Raw genomic sequence first — 19,523 nt, forward strand, 5'->3', positions numbered from 1 at the left:
TGGCCATGACTACAACAGTGACCTTAGAGAACTACAACTCTGTATTAACTTGTCTAACGCGCCCCCGAGCGTGGTGTACTGTGGGAAGGCAAGCGGCGCAGAGCTTTAAAAAAACGCTGTAGTGGACACTAACAGTATCTCCTCTTTGGTCATGGTTATTGCTATGGTTAAATTTGAAGTAAAGTATCAGTCAAAAGTTTGGACACATTTTCCCAAATGGGAACCCTAACCCCAAACTTTTGACTGGTACTGTAGTTGTCAATGTATTTCAGGTCAGGCGCAAAATCTTTTGTTGCTGACCTGCCTCCTAGTGGTGCATGCCTAGCTTTTACGTACATGCATACGTACATGTACAAAACTGGAATATACTGAGGCCTTAGTCAACCCACAGTTCAAGTTTAAACTGTAAAGTTTGTTCAACCTCTGAAACAGGGCCCAGGTCATCTTCCTTTCCAACCATTGTGGCCTCACAATGTAATGAGGGCCATCAAGTAAATTGTTTCCAACAAAGGACAACAGTCAGCATATGGTGCAGCCAATTGTAAAAATCCCATGAGTCAGTGAATGATGTTTCCACATGATTGAGCTATAACCAGTATAACCATTATACCACTATAACCAGTTTTATTTGTGTCACTTCGTTCCCTGAGATTGTAGCCAAGCATGGGCAAGATCCTGGCCCAAATAGTTTTAGAGCAGCCATTCCCAACCTTTTCCACTTTGCAGCCCACTTGCATAGCTCAATATTGTTGTGACCCCCCCAACCCGTTCACTTAATTTGCGCTTATCACTAGGGCTACAACAACGAATCGATTAAATCGATTAAAATCGATTATTAAAAGCGTTGGCAACAAATTTCATTATCGATTTGTTGTGTTGCGCGATTATTAAGCCACTCAATATGTCGCGGAGATGTTTGAGTATATAGAAAAAAAAAAAGTTTAGTTGAGCGCGGAGCGGAGGTAGAGGAAAGGCCATCGGAGAGATGTTGTTGAGTAACGTTCTGAAACACATGGCGGAGGCAGAGAAATCAGTATGACCCAAGTCATCCAAGGTGTGGGAGCATTTCACACTTAATACATCGAAACAGTGTGTTAATTGACCGAGGTGAAGTTAGTTTCATATTCGACATTCGTCTCATATTCGGAAGACGCTACTTTGCAGCATCGCGTTAGGGACCGGGTGAAAACAACCCAGACCATTTTGAAAAATGTAGGCTTTTATAATATTTTTGGGAATATAAAACCTCAAACAGACACCAGAGTATCTTAACAATGTCTGGTATACTTCCACAGCCTTTACTTTTTCAATGAAGTTTCAAATAAAATGATAGAAAATCACAAATCTTTGAAAATAGCTTAATCCTCGCAAATCTTAACTTTTTTCAAAATTGTGTCAAAAAATCTTAAATATACACCAGATTATTCTAATTAAGTCTGGCCTACTTCCACAACCTTTCAATTTTCATTAAAGTTTTAAACAAAACTCAAATAAATTGCTCATCTTGGAAAATAGCATTAAATCCATGCTAATATTAATAACTTTTTCAAAATTGTGTGCCTGTTTGTGCACATTCTGAAAATTTTTTGCACTGTGAATTTGCACTGTCAGTTCTGTTTTGGAATAAAGGGTTGGAATTAATGCTTTTTTTTTCAAATGCTGTTTTTTGTATCCGATTCATCGAAAAAATTATCGACAGATTAATCGACCATTAAAATAATCGTTAGTTGCAGCCCTACCTATCATGCATTTTTACACCACGGGAGCCAAAAAGTTCTCTTTCACAGCTAAATTTGTTTCAGCGATAAGACAGTGTCTATCAGCACCGCAGTAAGCACGCATTGTAAAGAAAGGTAACCTGCGTAACTAGAACTATGCCTATAGTTCCGTATAACATAACGTTAAATAGCAAACTGATATATTTTTATCCTGGCTCAAAATGAGGCGGAGGTGGTAACATCCTGATCATGTGGACACGTGCATGTGGTCCATGTCTTCAACTGGCTCAAGCGAACACTTTTTACAAGTAGCAATTATTCGTTCCAATAATTAATGAAAGGTAAAGCCATTGGTTTTCACTACACAGGTCACAACCAGTGGCATAACATTTAAGCCTCCTATTTTTTTCGTTTTATAAAACCTCATGAACTCCTTGTAGTCCAAGGCCTCCGGATCAGAAATCCAACAATAGCAACGCTAATTAGAAAATTGTGTTCAGAGTTTTGATGAGAGCTATTGGCAGCTCGAACGTTGACCTCTTTATTCTTTATGCAGGGAAAAACCCTGTGAAGTGTCAGTTGGGCTACTGTCAATGTAATAATCATTTACCAACAGTATATATAAATATTTTTTCATGTTTTAGTTTTCATTGTTTTGGCGGCCCACCTGCATTACCCTCAGTTTGGCGTTGCCCACCTGCATTACCCTCAGGCCCACAGGTTGAGAATCACTGCTCTAGAGACCTCTTTCCATAATCCCATCTAACAATGTTATCAGGAAATGTAAGGTACATTGCACTGTAATCAACCTTACTACATGTGGCAACAAGACAACTTATGAGAATGATTCATAAAGCACCTTGACAAATTCAAGCTGATCTTAAGGCACAAGCAATGTCAGCTCAATGGCTGCAGGTTACGTAGTAGGAGGACCAAGAGGACAGAAAATCAATTTGGAGCTTCTTTTTTTCTTTTTTTGTTATGATTAACAAAATGACGCCTTCAAAGAAATGCATTGAGGGTCATGGTTCTTCCCCCAGGAAAATGAACACTAAACACAGTTCAAAAACACCAAGGAATGGTTCAAGGCTGTCAACAAATGGACTGTTCTGAAATGGACAGTAATGAGAGTAACTCTAAAACTCATCTAATCTGGGTGGAGACATTGTTCAGATCTTAGAGACCTGGGGCCCGTTCTCCGTACGTCGCTTATAGACCAATTATTTGTTGGTAAACATTTGGGATGTGCGCGCAGCATGGTGGCAGAAAACCGGGAAAAGATGGCCTTTATAACGGATAGAGAATTACACAGATTATACAAATAGTTTGATTTAAAAAGGTCGAGGAGGAAAGCCTTAAAGAGAGAAAGCGATTACCCATTGATCTGTCACATCAGAATTTTGATTTGGGTCACTAAAGTCTTGAAAATTTTGTGAGAATGTCACCCGGTAGACCGCATAGTCGGGCGGCAGCCATGTCTTCATGTCATGTCACAAAGTTCATAATTTTACAGTCAATTCTACATCTAAAAAGTCGAGCAGGGCAGCTTTCAAGAGATATGGGAATTCTGCTTTTAGCCAACTGGTCCGATTATTTTTGTGGTTTGTGTAAACTGCCAATCTGAGTGAGACTGCGTCCCCGTTACACTGTTTTGATGTTGGCCTCAGTCAGACTCGGGTCGCTCACTGGCAGTGTGCACAATGTTGTATTTCACTCCATTCTAGACCAAAAAAGTCAGGGAGGACTGCCTTTTGTAGATACGAGCCTGCTGATGATAGCCAGCATCTCGGATTTCTTTAACCAAGCCTGTTTCATTCATCATTTGCCTGAGAAAGCGACCTCCGTTAGCCAGGCTAGTTTTGCCCGTTTCACTCGTCAGGCTATTTAAAGGTCTGGGGGGACAAGTGACTTTTGCGCATGGACAAGTGAAATGTAAATGTACTTGTCCAAAGTGCCTCAAAAAGTTAATGTCAAGCCCTGCAATCCCATGTTCAGAGATATATAATTACCTGATCGACACTCCAAGTGTATTATACCTGGGAGAGGTTTTCTGCCACCGACATGCGCAGTTGAGCCTGCTTGACGTTGTGTGACGTAGGGTGATAATTGGTCTATGACATCCGAGATCAAATGACACATCCAAGATGACATCATCTTGCTAATCATGATCTGGCCAATTCGGTTCTTTGAACACCCATGTTGTTTATAATTAGTATAGCTGGATTGAGTTATGCCTAAAAGGGGGTATGTATCGATAGTACAAACCTTGATCAGCAACGCTGCTATTGGCTGCTCACAAGTCTGACTGCTCACCGTGGCCAAAAAGAGCGCCCCGTTTTTTCCACAAGAGCCAACAGAGAAACAGCTTGCTCGAAGGTTACTCCGAATTTGAAGATTTAATCAGAATGCCAGGGAATACCTCAAAGTCTGCAAAATCCAATAAAGAGGGCTGGCAAAAAGTAGCAGACCAAATTAAATGTATAGTAGTGACCACGTTAGATGTTTTATCGCTTATTACAGTGGGCTAGGCCTATGTTTTTGTATTTTCATACTTTGTTTATTATCTTTATTGTCATATGATGTGGTTTCAACAAATTTATGATGTAAATGATACCCTCACGAAAAAAACGATAGGCTATCTCTCAAAAGGTATAGGCTCGTAGCATATCGCGCTGTGCTTAAGGACCTATCTATCACGCTATGAGCAATTAATTTGGTTTCATGTAAAAATCTGCTAATTGGGTGTGCTTGCCTTTGGCAAGAGCACAACCTTTGTTCTCTCACATATATGTTCTTCTTGTTCTTATTATTTTTGCCCCCCTAAGGATCAGTCAATATTTGGACTACATAGACAAGGCCTGTCACAAAAGATTCGTCTTGGTCTCGATTGCGTTGCTTGTATTTTTATTTACGTTCCGTTGCACGGTTTAGGAGTTTACAACGTTTTTGTGGCAAAAAATGCCTTTAGTCAACGAAGGGAACTCATGATGCAATGTTGTCAGGTTCGTGGTTTTCCCACGGAATTGGGCTACTTTTGAAGTGTTGCCGCGGGTTGAATTTTTTGTCCGCTGGTTCGGGTAGACCTATTTTGCATTCAAATTACATGAATATCATTAAATAAAAATCCACATTTTAAATGAAATTATTTATACCCAAATCCTACCAAACTGACTCCAGATCAGCACGTACACACATTGACATGGGACAAGCCCTCATACACACACGCACTGTGTGCCTAATGCTCTGTCTCCTGAGAAAACCTCCTGAAAACGGCTTTTAATGCTGGCATACTAAACATTTGGTGTTACTTTGTAGATATTACAATACATTTGGCAATGATAGCAATGCTGTTGGACTTTAAAAGCAGTGTATATGGTTTGGCAGGAGCATATTTTGAGTTCTGATATTGGGCTGGTTTTTGGGCTGGTTTTATTGGCCATTGGGCTGGTTTTGTCACACAGACGTGGCAGCCCTGCATAGATGTGCTGTTGCACAGCGAGTATCGTGCCGTGATGTACTAGCACACGTACATTTAAGCAAATCAAGACTTGCATGTACAGTAAGTAATGTCACATTAAATAATGTATTTAAACTCAAGCTTGTGTGGTGCGTCGCTGTCTTCAATGCCACAGCCTAAACTTTGTCAAAAAAACATTCTCATTTCCGGCGCTTTCAAACAATCCCCTCAGTGACGTTTGGCTAACAACAGCAGCTAGCTTGCTAGTAGCAAACTTCCTTTTAATGAGCCATTTCCCCTTAAATTAATGTCAAACTTATTTACGTTTTTGGGGGCATATTTTCAGTTAGCAGACGGTACTGTTTGAATCGCGATTCCATCTGAAATACTGCCGGTGACAATGTTGTTACAGTAGCTTGTTTCAAAGGGGGTTCGCTTGTTTCAAAGGGGGTTCTTAATGAATTATGCAATATGAGTAGGCTAAATGCTTGAAAATATCACTAAAAGGGAAAAACTAAGGGGATGGACCCACCTGCAACCGACGCAAGCGAGCACACCCTACAATTTCCCGAGAAATTGTACCCTCTCTAGTTATTCTTGCACCTTCCGCAACAGGTTGTTGTCGTACAAACGGAAAAGACATGGCTGCGACAGACTTCCTGTATCACCTCTGCTTATAAAGTAGCAATCAAATCTTGTTTACATAAAATAAGCCTGCTCCCGAGCAGGTTTAAGATATAGGACTTGTTGCTATGACAGCAAGTCCAGAATGAGCTTCGAAGAACCGAACAATCCAAGATACTGACAAATCGTCAACAATCAAATCCAGCTACCTGAGTTAGCGACATACGGAGAACTGGTCCCTGGGGACGGGACTGTTGCATAGGCTCGTCCAAGTAAACAGAAATGATTCGTTCATTTCCCGACTCGGTCTTCGGATCATTTTTCACGTGACCTGTATAGGCTCTGTACTGGTAGCTAGAGGAAACAAACGATTCGTTCATTTCCCGACTCGGTCTTTCTACGAGTCTTTGGATCCTTTTTTCACGTGACCCGCATTGTGTTTTTTAGTAGAGGAAACAGTTTCCTCATTCCCTTTCGCGTGGCTGCTGTTTTAATAAGACGTGAATGATATTCGCTCAAGTCATCATACTGACTGGTTTTGTTATTTTCACTTACACTTACAGTTTAGTGCAGTGTAATTGTTTGCTGTGATAATTAAATGCTAGTGTGATAATAAATGACCAAATCATACAAACTGTCATGATACATTATTTTAATGCAGGAATTTCTTTTAAAATAGTATCTGCTGTTGCACGTGTCATGCACTAACCCACATGAGAATATGATACGTGTTTGCAGTTCACCCTCAGTTTGAGCGTATTCTTTGTATATTTTATACAAGTCTCCAGGTCTAGTAGTTGAATGATATGCTTATTTATATTTCTAGGATCTGGTACGTTGAAGATTGACTTTGTCGGAGAGTTGAATGACAAAATGAAAGGATTCTACCGAAGTAAATATGCAAGTCCTGCAGGAGAAATACGCTATGCTGCTGTCACTCAGTTTGAGGTAACTAGATCTCTTTGTCATACTCGTTTAGCCCAATGTATGATTTTCAATTAAAAGCCTACCAGGTTTCTTAAACCTTTGACAGCATATTTCCTCTGTTATTGTGATGACCAATGGACAGTGTTTCATACAGGCTCTACTTGCCAATACACATTTTGGATGTTGATAAACTACTAGTCATTCATTAATTTATCCAGAGGGATGTCTGACATCCAAGTGTTAGATCCCTATATTGTAAATTTGTTTAATTATTTCCCTGGAGAAATGTGTTGGATGGAAGTCCATTTTAGAGTCCTTCACCTATGTTAGCTAGAAGTAGATGCTTGAACGTGTGCAAGTCATCTTCGTAGGTTTCCAGTGTGTCTTTCCTGCTTCCCATTGCGTTCCCTCACCTTCGGTTCTCCCTTGTTTAGGCCACAGATGCTCGCAGGGCCTTCCCCTGTTGGGACGAGCCAGCTATTAAAGCAACCTTTGACATCATCTTGATAGTTCCTAAGGACCGAGTAGCCTTGTCAAATATGGTGAGTTTCACACATGTATGGTGAGTGTCACATGTTTTTTTCCCTCCCTAGATGCAACAATCTGCCTCTCGGGCAGATGTTACAGCTGCAGTACTGTCTACAATAGGGTGATGCCAGTTTTTTACACTTTTTGTATATATATATATTAGGGCTGTCGACGTTAACGCAATAATAAGGCGTTAACATCATCTCACTTAAACTCAATAACAATTTAGAAAATGCTGTTAACGCAGGTTTCTTTTTGACCCTGGGCATCACCTGTTGTCACATGACTTCGACTGCCGACGGTAGCTGAATGATGGAGAAAGGGCTTTTTTAGATGGGAAGTTGCCAGACAGCTCTGTTGACAAAACCAAGGCTGTGTGTGATTGTCAGGCTGAGTTTAGTTATCACCGGAGTACTTCCAGCCTAAAATATCACATGCAAGCAAAGCACACAGCTAGCAGCAGCAGCGCTAGCAGCAACAGCGGTAGCAGCAGCAGCTTTCGCTCCGGTTATATACGGCAGACAATGTCAACATTGTCAAAACTCGAAAATTTTAAATTTGAGATTACATTTCCTAAATATATAATGATGTGTATGTTCAATATTTTACAGCCTATGTGTGAGTGATTAAAACTCCCTCACAATTTCCTCTTGTTATCCTCCAGTTATTTGAAGTTAAGTACACCATTTTCATGTTATTTCACAAAGAAATATTTTATTGGGGTAAAATTTGAACGATTAAATAATTGAATCAATTGAATTAAATATTTTAATCGCTTGACTGCCCTAATATATACATATATATATATATATATATATATATATTTTTTTACTTTTACTGCGTGTGGAAGGGGGTGCACACTGCAACTCAAACAATATTGAGACATTTTTGTAAGACTAGTTGAGTAATTGACCTTCCTCAAAATCCCTGTCCCTAAAAGTCTTGACCAATCCTACCTTAGGAACTAGTCAATACATGAAGGTCCTTCAAGCTTTTGATCGTTCAGGCAAAATGGCCTACGGAACCTTCAAATTCGGCAGGAAGTACCCCGAACATTTTGAAGCCCAAACCCTAAGCGGATAGATGCTTGCAGTGGATAAAAGTGTGGGAGGCCCCATTCTCAGCGAAGTACCTTAAAGACCAACAAATACTTCTGTCTGCTCCATCGTGGCTACTATACTGTACGTAGCTGGCTAATCTTTTGTCATTGTGTAGCTAACGCAATGTTAGATGTGAACATTCGCAAAACTGGACAGAATCTTTTTTTTTTTTTTTTTTTACAATTTACTAGAATGATGACTACTAATATGATCATACTAGTAGCTAGCTATTACTATTAACAGCAAACACGTTTCCAGAAGCACATTTTAGCTAGCACTTTAGATAGAGCTAATGCCAGATATAGGTTGGATTGTATAAAAGTGGTCTCAGTATTCTGGAAACTTCACAAGCCTATGTTTTGTAGATTATACACTTGAACATGAAGCAATTACAAATTGAATTTTACCCTGACCCTATACTATAGTAGTACTGTATTAGTTGCTGCTGATTTGTGTGCTTTTGCTTTAATTATTTCCCCTTCCTTGTTGATGGGAATCTACTGAATATAACCCTCGACTGCATATTGCTGTCCCCTTTGCCTCGACCTAGAAGATATAGCTTTTTTTATTGAGATATAACTCTTCAAAACGAATCACTTGGACCTACCGGTAATATGCTACCTATAGCAGTTTACAGTAGTAGCCAATAGCTAAAGAAGCGCAGCTTGACTAGCTAGCAACAGTTACTAAGGTGGGGCAGGGCTACAGACTGTGACTGGCAAATTACTTTGAATATTTTTATTTATTTAATGTTGGACCACGTGTCTACCAGAGTTGGCCAATGTGTGTGAGGGCGGAGGGTCCATAAGTGATCAGTCAACTGCGTGGGTAACGTCACAGGGTTTCTCGCAGCACTTTTCAGTTAAGGCAGCCGCTAACACACGCCTGCCGCCTTAACTACGTCATCAAAAAAAACAAATATAGCGACATCCGCCGTCCTGTTTTCTCCCTTCCATTCCAAACCGTGACCAACGCCAGTCTCCCTTCTCTGCAAAACGCATTAGTCTATCGCACAACCTAGCCCCCCCCTCCCCCCCTCAACCATGGCGATTCAAATATGACTGTGAACTAAGGCTGGGTGATATGATGATAGATATTGTTTGATGAAAAATGTATATCATTTCATATAATGCTCTGTTTATATTGTCAAAACTATATATAATATATACATATATATAATATATACGTATATAAGTATATATTATATATATATTTGTGCAGACAAATACAAACATTCTTTGCATTATAGAATAGATACTACACTTGCTTTATTAGTGGCCCTAATGAGGTTTTTTCACATTTCAAAATATTGCCTTGCCATTCCAATTTGTTATCTCTTATTTCAATGATACATTAAAGATCCTGTAAAGTGGAATTGAAAATTAGTTTTAAGTTAATCACATCACAGAAGAATGTTGTTAACTACCCATCCAAATTCAAATGAAAAAACCCCACCGACAATTATGTTAAATTAGGCTTTGAAATCGTGAGAAAATCAGCAGTCTTCTCTGCTTGAGACTGGGGGGGCGTGTTGTCTGAAGGAGCTGGGTCTCCGCCCCCTCGAATTTATTCAGGTATACAGGTATCAGAACAGACCTACCTGCAGTCTCCGAGTGTTTTATGTATTAATTACTTTGTCTTTGCATCGTACCAGCTGAGTAACAGAATGCAACTATCTGTGATCTGACGTCGCTGTGATGTAGATCAGTCGGGTTTTGGCTCCTCCAAAACCTGAGCTGAAAACGGAAGAGAAACTGTTCAACGGTCTAACTCGTCATTTCAATGCGACAAAGTTTTCGCGCTTTGCACATGCTTTCAGGAACTCATTTCACACATATATATAATGTACTGAGAAGCAAATCATGGAATTTTCTTTACAGGATCTTTAACAAATAACAGTGGCAGACCAAGTAAATTGTGACTAATAATGCATGCACGTAATCTCTTTGTTTGCCCATAGCATTGGCATATCACACTGATTCAAACCATTGTGTAACCATTGTGTCTAAAGTGTGTAGAGGAGATTACTGTGGGAAATGATTTTCCATACATTGGGAATTGTAGAAAAAGCTGTACACATACATACCTTATATGCAGTTGACCCCTGGTGATTTGTTCAAACATTGTTGATTTTTCCTTTAATTTGTCATCAGTCTGTAGATGTCCATAGTCAACACTTGGCATAAATGTGACAGTTTCCTGCTGATTATTGAGATCTGAGAATGTTCTTGAATTTTACCATCAATTTCTTGACCACCTCGTCCACATTTCAACCGAAAGTGTATCAGCTTGGTTTGGTTACTAGGGTTGCTTCTTTTATGCTTCCTTGAACTCACTTTTTGATGTGTACTGTTTATACAGTTTGAATGTAATCTCATATCATTGTGGTCATCTGAAAAATGTTTCCCGTTCCAGAATGTCATTGATCGAAAGCCATATCCAGATGATGACAGCCTTGTTGAAGTGAAGTTTGCCACCACTCCCATCATGTCCACGTACCTTGTAGCATTTGTTATTGGTGAATATGACTTTGTAGAAAGCCAATCGGCGGATGGCGTAACTGTACGGGTCTACACACCAATGGGCAAAGCAGAACAAGGAAAATTTGCACTTGAGGTGAGTTTTAGCCAGTGTATACTTGTAAAGAAGTATTAACCTGAATCCTTTTGGTGATTGACAAGTGATATTTTGTCATATTTGACAAGCAGAAGCATACCACTAGCACACAATATATAGACAGATATTAATATAAGCATTTGAAATGTTTCCTCAGATTTGTTTTGGTGGTGGTGGGGGGGGGGGGGGGGGTATCTGGGTGTTGTGCGCATGCAGCAAACTTGAAAATGTTTATGGTCAACTGATAGCCTGTGCTTAATCTTTGTTCCTCTCTTCATCCACTCCTCATCTCTTTCTTGCCACTTCTGCTCCACTCTGCTCTCCTGCCCCGCTTGCCTCCTACTTTGGCCTGTCTACTTGTCTAATAAGGTTACATTTGCGAATGAGTAAGGTTAACTACCTCACATCAAATAGTTGATCAAGCAACCAGTAAGAGCATTAAAATATTGTAGTAGCCACCACTAGCGTTTCATATTTTAGAACTAAAAGGCATTTCTCTCCCTTCAAAACTTGGTGGAATAGCTAGACTGATACCTTCCTTATCTGAATCTTACAATCTTCCTCATTGACAGGAAGGTATAATTATCTTCTTGGAGAAACATTTTAACAAACTCACCTGAAAATGCAATTAAGAATATTTTTATACACAGCTTACGTAAATATAGTTGCCAATGATTTGATTAATTATGTAATTACCCATGTTACGTAACAGGGCTCTACGCTAATGTTTTCACCAAGGAGTACATGTTACATTACATTTACATTTATTCATTTAGCAGACGCTTTTATCCAAAGCGACTTCCAAGACAGAGCTTTACAAAGTGCATAGGTCACTGATCATAACAACAAGATAGCCACAAAAACATTGCGAGTAGCCAAAACATGAAGCACACATTGTGAACAACCAAAGTAAGTGCCAAAGGGAAGAACCATAAGAGCATGTAGTTAAACAAGTTACAATAATAAAAACAATATATCACAGCGAGTACAACATTTTTAAATCAGTTACCACTAACCACAAGAGCAACAAGTCTCTAAGCAAGAGTCATTGTGAGCCTTGAGGAAACTAACATTGGGTCAAGCGAACCATTCCTAAGTACCGTTGTACTCCCGGAACAAGTGCGTCTTGAGCCTTTTCTTGAAGGTGGAGAGACAGTGTCTCATGTGCTCCTAAATGAAAGTTTTTTGGAGCAAACAAAGAAATTCGTGAGCACAGTGTTTTTTTTTTTTTTGTATTCGTTTATTAAACATAACTTAACACAGGGGCGTCGTTAGACCCTTTTTACAGGGGCACGTGCCCAGTATAAATCTTCTGTGTCCCAGTAAAATCTAAAGTTTGAGTTTTAACAATTTACTTTATTAGTCAGTGCATTAATTAAGGTTGATAATCCTGAAAAAAATAAACGCAATATCCCAATCAACGCATGCAAAATCAAAGCAGTTTAACCGAAAACACAAAGCTTGCATTAACTATAGATGTCCCTGCCAAAGCTGATATCAAACTTGCGTCCCTGAACTGTTATATAGTGGGTTAAGCGAGGGGAGTTTCTATAGCCTAATAGTGCATTGTGCGCAACACGCTTGGAAGAAGGGATATGAATAGGGGCCTGTGCCCCAGTACAGTTTTATGTCTGACAACGCCACTGACTTAACAGTTAATGCTAGACAACTAGCAACTTTCACTCTGATAGAACTAGAACAAATAGTTTAAGAAACATGTATATAGTTATAGTTAATATTTTCTTAAAATACTGGGACATTATAGACTATGTAAGCATGACACAGCTTGGTAGTCAAACTAGGTAGACCCAGAGCCATATAAAAAGAGAGTTGGGACACTTCCATAGACTTCCATTGTAATCGTAGAAGGCAGAAGTAAAGCATGTCATTTGCGACATAGTCCCAAACATTGCATTTTGCAACGTTCAACCCCATTCATGTTCAGTGTTACGAATCAAGTTAGCTATTTTGAAAATAATGCAGTAATTTGATCAATTTACCAGCTAACTTGCTTCATCACACTGAACATGAATGGCGTAATAGTTTGTGAAAGACCCAGAGAAACACAAATATCCGACAAGGCAAAATCCCGGACAATTTTGGAATCCCTGCCGGACGCATTTTTTAGGTCTCGAAAAGAGGACGTCTGGTCACCCAAATTGTAGCCTATATAGCCAGCTTTACTTAAAGTTTATTGTAAGATATAACTTGTTAGATTCTAAATGCACATCTGATTAGAGCTAGCAACAATGAATTGCAGATTGAAGGGTCCCCAATCGTCCAGCTAGCTGTCGACGCTCGGCAGGAATTTCAGGTACACTCACTAAAAACAAACTTGACCCTCTCACTGGACATATTGCATAATAAAATGTTTTATTGAATGCAATTGGTTGCCTTGTATATTCTGTTCGATTTACCAAACTCCTTGTCTTAAATTGAGCTGGTGTGAGCTACAGTATGGTAGCCATAGCCATTTCTAGCTCTGCCATAGCTCGGCTTCACAATTGCTGCCTAGTGTTATAAGTTAATGTAATACATAAATGTTAATTAAGTATCAGACATATACATAATACAACACACCAGTAACCAATTGATATTATGTGTTAATATACCGAAAATGTCAGTAAATCGAGATTCTGCTAATTTCTGTCCCGTTGAAAACCATTCAAACAGGTTGCCAGCAGTGTTTTTTTTGCGAGCTACTTGAACCAAGTGATAACGTGTCGGCGAGATCAAAGAGTGTTGTAACTCTTTTTATATGGCTCTGGCCCATTGGTTGCGAATCGTCGCTCGCGCGTCATTATGCTATGTTCACATCGTGCAATCGCGACTCCGTGACTTGCTTTCCATGTGAAATCAATGGTATGCTTCACTTCATCGCGCTGTTGATCCGTGTATTGACAAAAACCCGTCACTCGCACACTGTGCTCGTAAATTCTTTTTAAAGTTCGCACATACCTATTTCGAACCCTACGAACGAAGTTCGAACCCTAACCCTATATTTCGGAGCAGGTTAATGTAATAATGTAATAGTCTAATAGCTAATGTAATATTGCACATATTTTCGTCCTATTTACCCAAAACGGCAATAAGGTTAGGCTACTTAAAGAGACCTTCCACTCATAAAGTATGTTCTAAATGACATAAATGCTGTTAATTAATAATTTACGTAACAACGTATTGTAAATGGTCAGTAGCCTATCGATTAAGGTAGCCTACTCGAAAGCATGTACACTGTCTGCTTTTTGATCTTGATAGGCTAAGCATTCTGTAGCAAATGATAACAATAAACTCACTATTTATTAATTAAAACTACTTCAGCATAATAATGCACTTAAAATACAAACGTGAGCAAATGCAGGAATCGCTATCGAATCAACAGACTTGTGCAACTTAGCTAGCCCGGGGAAGAATACAAACAACGAAAATCACCAGTTAACTTAATTTAAATTAGCAAGAACTATAGACTAATACAATAACAGGCTTAAATGAACTTGACAACATAAGTTATACGACTTAAGGCCGAAATATGCTTCTGCGTCTCCGTTTACGGATGGGCGGGCGCACGGATACGGACGGATAGACTTAGTTTATGGTTCTCCGTAGGCTGTGGGTGCTGAAAACAATTCACCGCCAGAAGAGTTGGTGGCACAACGTTTTTTTGTAAGTCGTTGTGGAGTGTTTATTTACCTAGGTTATCGAGAAGTCGGAGCAAATTTACAAATTATCAATAAAATACGCACATTTTCAGCAACTACACTGCCCATTTCTCGTCACATTTGAATTCAGATGCTGATCTACATGTACTGTTTAGCTGAAATATGAATTGTGAAAACTTACAGCAATGGCGGTCAAAGGATTCTGTTCGTCCTGTTTATCACGGCAACCCCGCCCCCGCCCCTGACGCAAGCGGTTCTTAATACTGACCAATCACAGCCAAGGGGGTCGTCGTAGCTCTCCGTCGCTCTCCAAAATTACGATGGATAGTTAGAAAATTCAGGAGGTGCACGTCGAGCTCTCCGGGGCTCTCCGAGGGCTGACGGAGAGGGCGTTCCTCGGAGACGAGGGCGTTCCCATGTGTTCGTTTTTCGAAAAACGCAGAAGCATATATCGGCCCTTACAGTTCTCAAGGACGCACACACGCAATCTCAACTGCGGTGTGAAGCGCGTGCTGTGCTATTCTCCGACATGCACTCTAACAATCACTGCTGATAGACCTAAAATTTTGTAGAGCCCTATTTCTGATACCGTGGCGGCAGAAATTCAAAAAAATCAACATAGAGGAAACACTGGGCTATATTCAGTAGGAGTTTGCTACAGTAGCTACTAGTACAGCAGTGCTAGCTGAAGTAACTGGTACCGTAGTGCTAGCTGGAACATTATTTCACGAGATGTTCACGGCCAATTAATTGTCCTTGAACATCAATAAATAATATATTACATAATGCTATCCTCTGCCCTGTTCGTCACTTTCTGGCTGAGCCAGAGAGAAGTGATTTTCTGTACTCACACTGTCGTTTCAGTTGTCATGACTTTGCGAGTGTTTGACATCCTGTCACTGTTCCAGTTGCTCATTGTCCAAGTGGAGAGAGAGCGGACGACTATTCCGTATGAGTTCTGTGGAGTGGACAGCTTTGCTGTCGTAGTTGCGACTTCATGACGTTACATAAAATTCAGACGCAGCGGTGGCAATGATTTTGTAGCAGAGTGAATGAATATAGCAGAAACATGGGTGCAATTGCCTGTTAGTGTTTGCATGAAGGAAAAAAAAAAAAAGTGGAAACACAATCTAACCCTCTACCTACACTCTCCTGCATATTTGTTTTATAGGTTGCAACAAAGACTTTACCCTTCTACAAAGACTACTTCAGTGTACCTTATCCATTACCTAAAATTGACCTCATAGCCATTGCTGATTTTGCTGCTGGTGAGTATATTCAAAGTGTTGTCAATAATTCCCAGCTTTGTAATGGAGTGCTTAAAATGAATATCTAACATGCTTGATGCTGCTCCTATCTAGGTGCCATGGAAAACTGGGGCCTTGTTACCTACAGGTAAAAAAAAATGATATATATATATATATATATATATATATATAGCCAAACGGTTATTAATTGTTAATTCAGTTATTAATGAAATGCCTTATTTTGTATGATGATACGCACCCCTTAAGTCAATCTAGATAACATATTATTATTATTATGTTTAATTTTTATAGCGCCTCCTGAGCTCAAGGACGCTTTACAATAGTAATACAGTACAATGAAAAAACAACATGGACAAACCCTAAATGTAAAAAAGCATCAAGCAATCAAACACATAAAATGACACAGACAGAATACATAGCAACAGAATGTAAAAAAGAAAGTGGTGAGCTGTAATTTTTGTTTTTGAGATGCACTCTGTCATACTTGCTGAATTAACTTCACGTCTTGATAGCAATCAATAAATCAAATGCGCTGACAGTCACAAAAAATATATCGCTATCTAAGGGTACTCCGATTGATTGAAAATAGATTGGCCTTATAGTGTCCATGAATCAATCTGAAGAGCCGAACAGATAATGCAAAACTCGCAAGAAATTTTTTCTACAATCAGCTAAAATGGCTTCCCCATCAGCGGCCTGGGAGTCCTATCAGGTGTTGGAAAAATACAAAAAAGTGGCTATATGCAACCAACGTGTGTGCCAAGGAGATCCCACAAAGTGGACAGCACCAAAAACCAATCGCCGGGGCGGACAGCCACTTGTTTTTTGGCAGGACAATAAAAGCCGCTTTCCTGATCTCGCACAAGCTGCACGAGTGTACCTCTGTGCACCGTGCACAAGTGTAGATAGCGAGCAACTTTTTAGCACGGCAGGGAATATTGTAGATGAGATGGAGAGGAACAAGCTTATACATATATAAAGGAAAACCTGCCAATGATGCTTAATAATTACGTTTTTTTTTCTCTACTCCTCTATAAAAATGGCATTGACATTATCCATATAGCTAGGTAAAGATATCGAAGTAAAGTATTTTTTTTTCTTGATGTGCACTTGATTCCTTTATCTCCAAGAGAATTTAAAGGCAAGGTAGGCAACTTTGGCGAAGCTAGCTATTTTAGCTTCTGTTTGACACAATTCAAACGGTTAAAAATCAGAATCAGAAAGGGTTTTATTCGCCATGAAAGTTTGCACAGACAAGGAATTTACGTTGGCAGGAAGGTACATACATTAAACATGAAGCAGGGCTCCAGACTAACTTTTTTTTTACTAGGAGCACAGTAACCCCTGACTGAAAATTTTAGGAGCGCAAGACGAAAATTTAGGGGCACACTTTTATTAAACTGCAATGCAATTATTAATGTAACTAGAGAGGGTACAATTCAGTGGCGTTTTAGACCCTTTTTATGGGTGCTCAAGCACCCCTAAATTTCATCCCAGCGCCCCTAAAAATAATAGAAAATATATTGTTTATTATCATTTGATGCTGGTTGTTCATGAAGAAAGGGACATCCTTAGTTTTTTCATTCATTCAATATTTTGCATAATAATACATAAATGTATTAATTGTTATCCAGGGAAATTAGGGATTTATATTACAAGGGGGTTTAGCACTTTTGCAAGGCACTGTATTCATGTCACATTCTCATTGGGGTCTCTAAAGGTCTGATCCTAGAATCGCCCCTGGTACAATTTCTGGGAAAATTGTGGGGTGTGCTTGCGTCGGTTGCAGATGGGTCCGTTTTTTTACTGACATTTTTACAACTGATATACAGCCACGCACCACATAAGCTTGAGTTTAAATACATTATTTAATGTGACATTACGTAGGCCTACTGTACATGCAAGTCTTAGCTAAATGACTTAAATGTATGATGCGCTTTACGATCAGTCTTCCGACACCACGACACAATACATGCCGAATATAACAGCGCAAACACAGGCAGGGATACAGTATCAACGCTAGTGCTAAATTAGTATTTAGTTGCTCGGCTCCATGACGCAGGGTAAGAAGGGCTCGTGAAACTGCTCACCAAAAGAACGAAGGGAAACCCACTTGTCTTAAGACATGTTCGTAGGAACCTAGCGAAAAATAGCCTAAACTTTCCAAGACTTTTAGCTAGGTTTATAGGTACCTCGCGAAAAATAGCCTCAACTTTCCTAGACTTTTAGCTACGGTACTAATGCTGAGGGCTCGCTGATATCGCTGTCTTACTAGAACGTCGTATCTATGCGTCGTTGCTAACGTGTGCTGACGTTGTGCACACCCAATAAATTCCAAATTTGTAGATTGCACTTGCGCGAGTCCTTGTAAAAAATGCTCGCACTGTCTCAAAAACTGGTCGCAAAATGCGACTATTTGGTCGCAGTCTGGAGCCCTGTAAAGGTATCCTAAAAACGTAGTTAGTTAATGGCGCAAGGCTGTTCACACTAGACGCAAATTTCCTCGCGCCGGTCACCAAGCCGGTCCGTGGACTTTGCGGCCAGTGGATTTTCGTTTTGAAATAAGAAAACCAAAATCGGGAAACAAGCTGTTTCCCGACTACCATTTAGAAATAGGAAAACAAAAAACGGAACACGACTCATTTTCCGTTTTGATAATAGAAAACGGAAAATGATTTTCTTTGATGTGCTTAAACATGGAAATCGGGAATTAAAATAGTGTGTGGAAATCTTCTTTCTCAATTTTGCGTAGATTTTTGTGTTGTGACCCGGAAGTTGCTCCCACGAGCTTGACAGTCACATATTCAGGATGTCAGCAGAGGGCGCATAACAGAGCAGATGAACAATAAAATTGCTCGCAGAACAATCGAGCCTCAATGCAAAATTGGATTACATCGGACTGAGGCATGGTTCCAGAGTCTTATCAGCCACCTGACAAAATAAAGAAGGTTCTACACCAAATTTGAATATTTTTCTAAGAAAGTCAGCGACAGGATATATTTTATAAATTATTTTAAAGTGAGTCTCTTTGACTTTTAGGGAAATGAGCCATTTAATGAATTTAAAATGTTTTTTTTTTAAATATTTTTATGGACAATGCAACCATATTCGGAACCTGTACACACAATCCTATGTTATCAAAAAAATACTTAGATTTCAAAGCATCACTAATATATGTATTATTACATTTACTGTCAAAGCAAGTACAATCATTAAATATAGCTGCAAGCAGCGATGCGGGTTCCTCTGCAAAATGGCAAAATATTATAAACATGTACACTGTTGAAGATGGAGAGTTGGACAACAAGAGAGCAAAACTACTTCATGTTTGGCCAACAACAATAGGCTGAATGGGGATTTGAACTCATGAGCATAAGGTCACAAGTCAGTCTCTATCCTCTCTGCTACACACCAACTGTTGCGATTGTATGAGTAGAAAGGGCAGAGTATGAGCCTTGGTCAGCTTTGGGACAAAGGTTAAGAAACGGTTGACATTTCAAGGTAAAATTGCATAAAATTGCGCATGGTACATCAGAATGATGTCACCTTGAAGCCAATAAGGTTTGAAAAACCATCAGTCAAAATGATATTTGATTTATTGACACAAAGATATTGAGGCTATGTGG

The 19,523-nt window shown here is 39.5% G+C and overlaps 1 protein-coding gene across 5 annotated transcripts in view; it reads left to right on the forward strand.

Annotated features, from left to right (window-relative positions):
- The window catches only part of npepps (aminopeptidase puromycin sensitive), a 208,030-nt gene that overhangs the window by 18,424 nt on the left and 170,083 nt on the right, over window positions 1–19,523 (forward strand). For 4 of the 5 annotated variants that reach the window (XM_062448799.1, XM_062448803.1, XM_062448801.1 and 1 more), the window contains exons 4-8: window positions 6,626–6,747; window positions 7,161–7,268; window positions 10,770–10,970; window positions 15,801–15,897; window positions 15,991–16,024. In XM_062448799.1, coding sequence (XP_062304783.1) covers window positions 6,626–6,747; window positions 7,161–7,268; window positions 10,770–10,970; window positions 15,801–15,897; window positions 15,991–16,024 — 562 coding nt within the window. The remainder of the gene's footprint in view (window positions 1–6,625; window positions 6,748–7,160; window positions 7,269–10,769; window positions 10,971–15,800; window positions 15,898–15,990; window positions 16,025–19,523) is intronic. The other variant, XM_062448804.1, reaches the window with a different exon arrangement.

This window comes from Osmerus eperlanus, chromosome 22 (genome assembly GCF_963692335.1).
Source record: "Osmerus eperlanus chromosome 22, fOsmEpe2.1, whole genome shotgun sequence".
In the NCBI taxonomy this organism is placed as follows: domain Eukaryota; kingdom Metazoa; phylum Chordata; class Actinopteri; order Osmeriformes; family Osmeridae; genus Osmerus; species Osmerus eperlanus.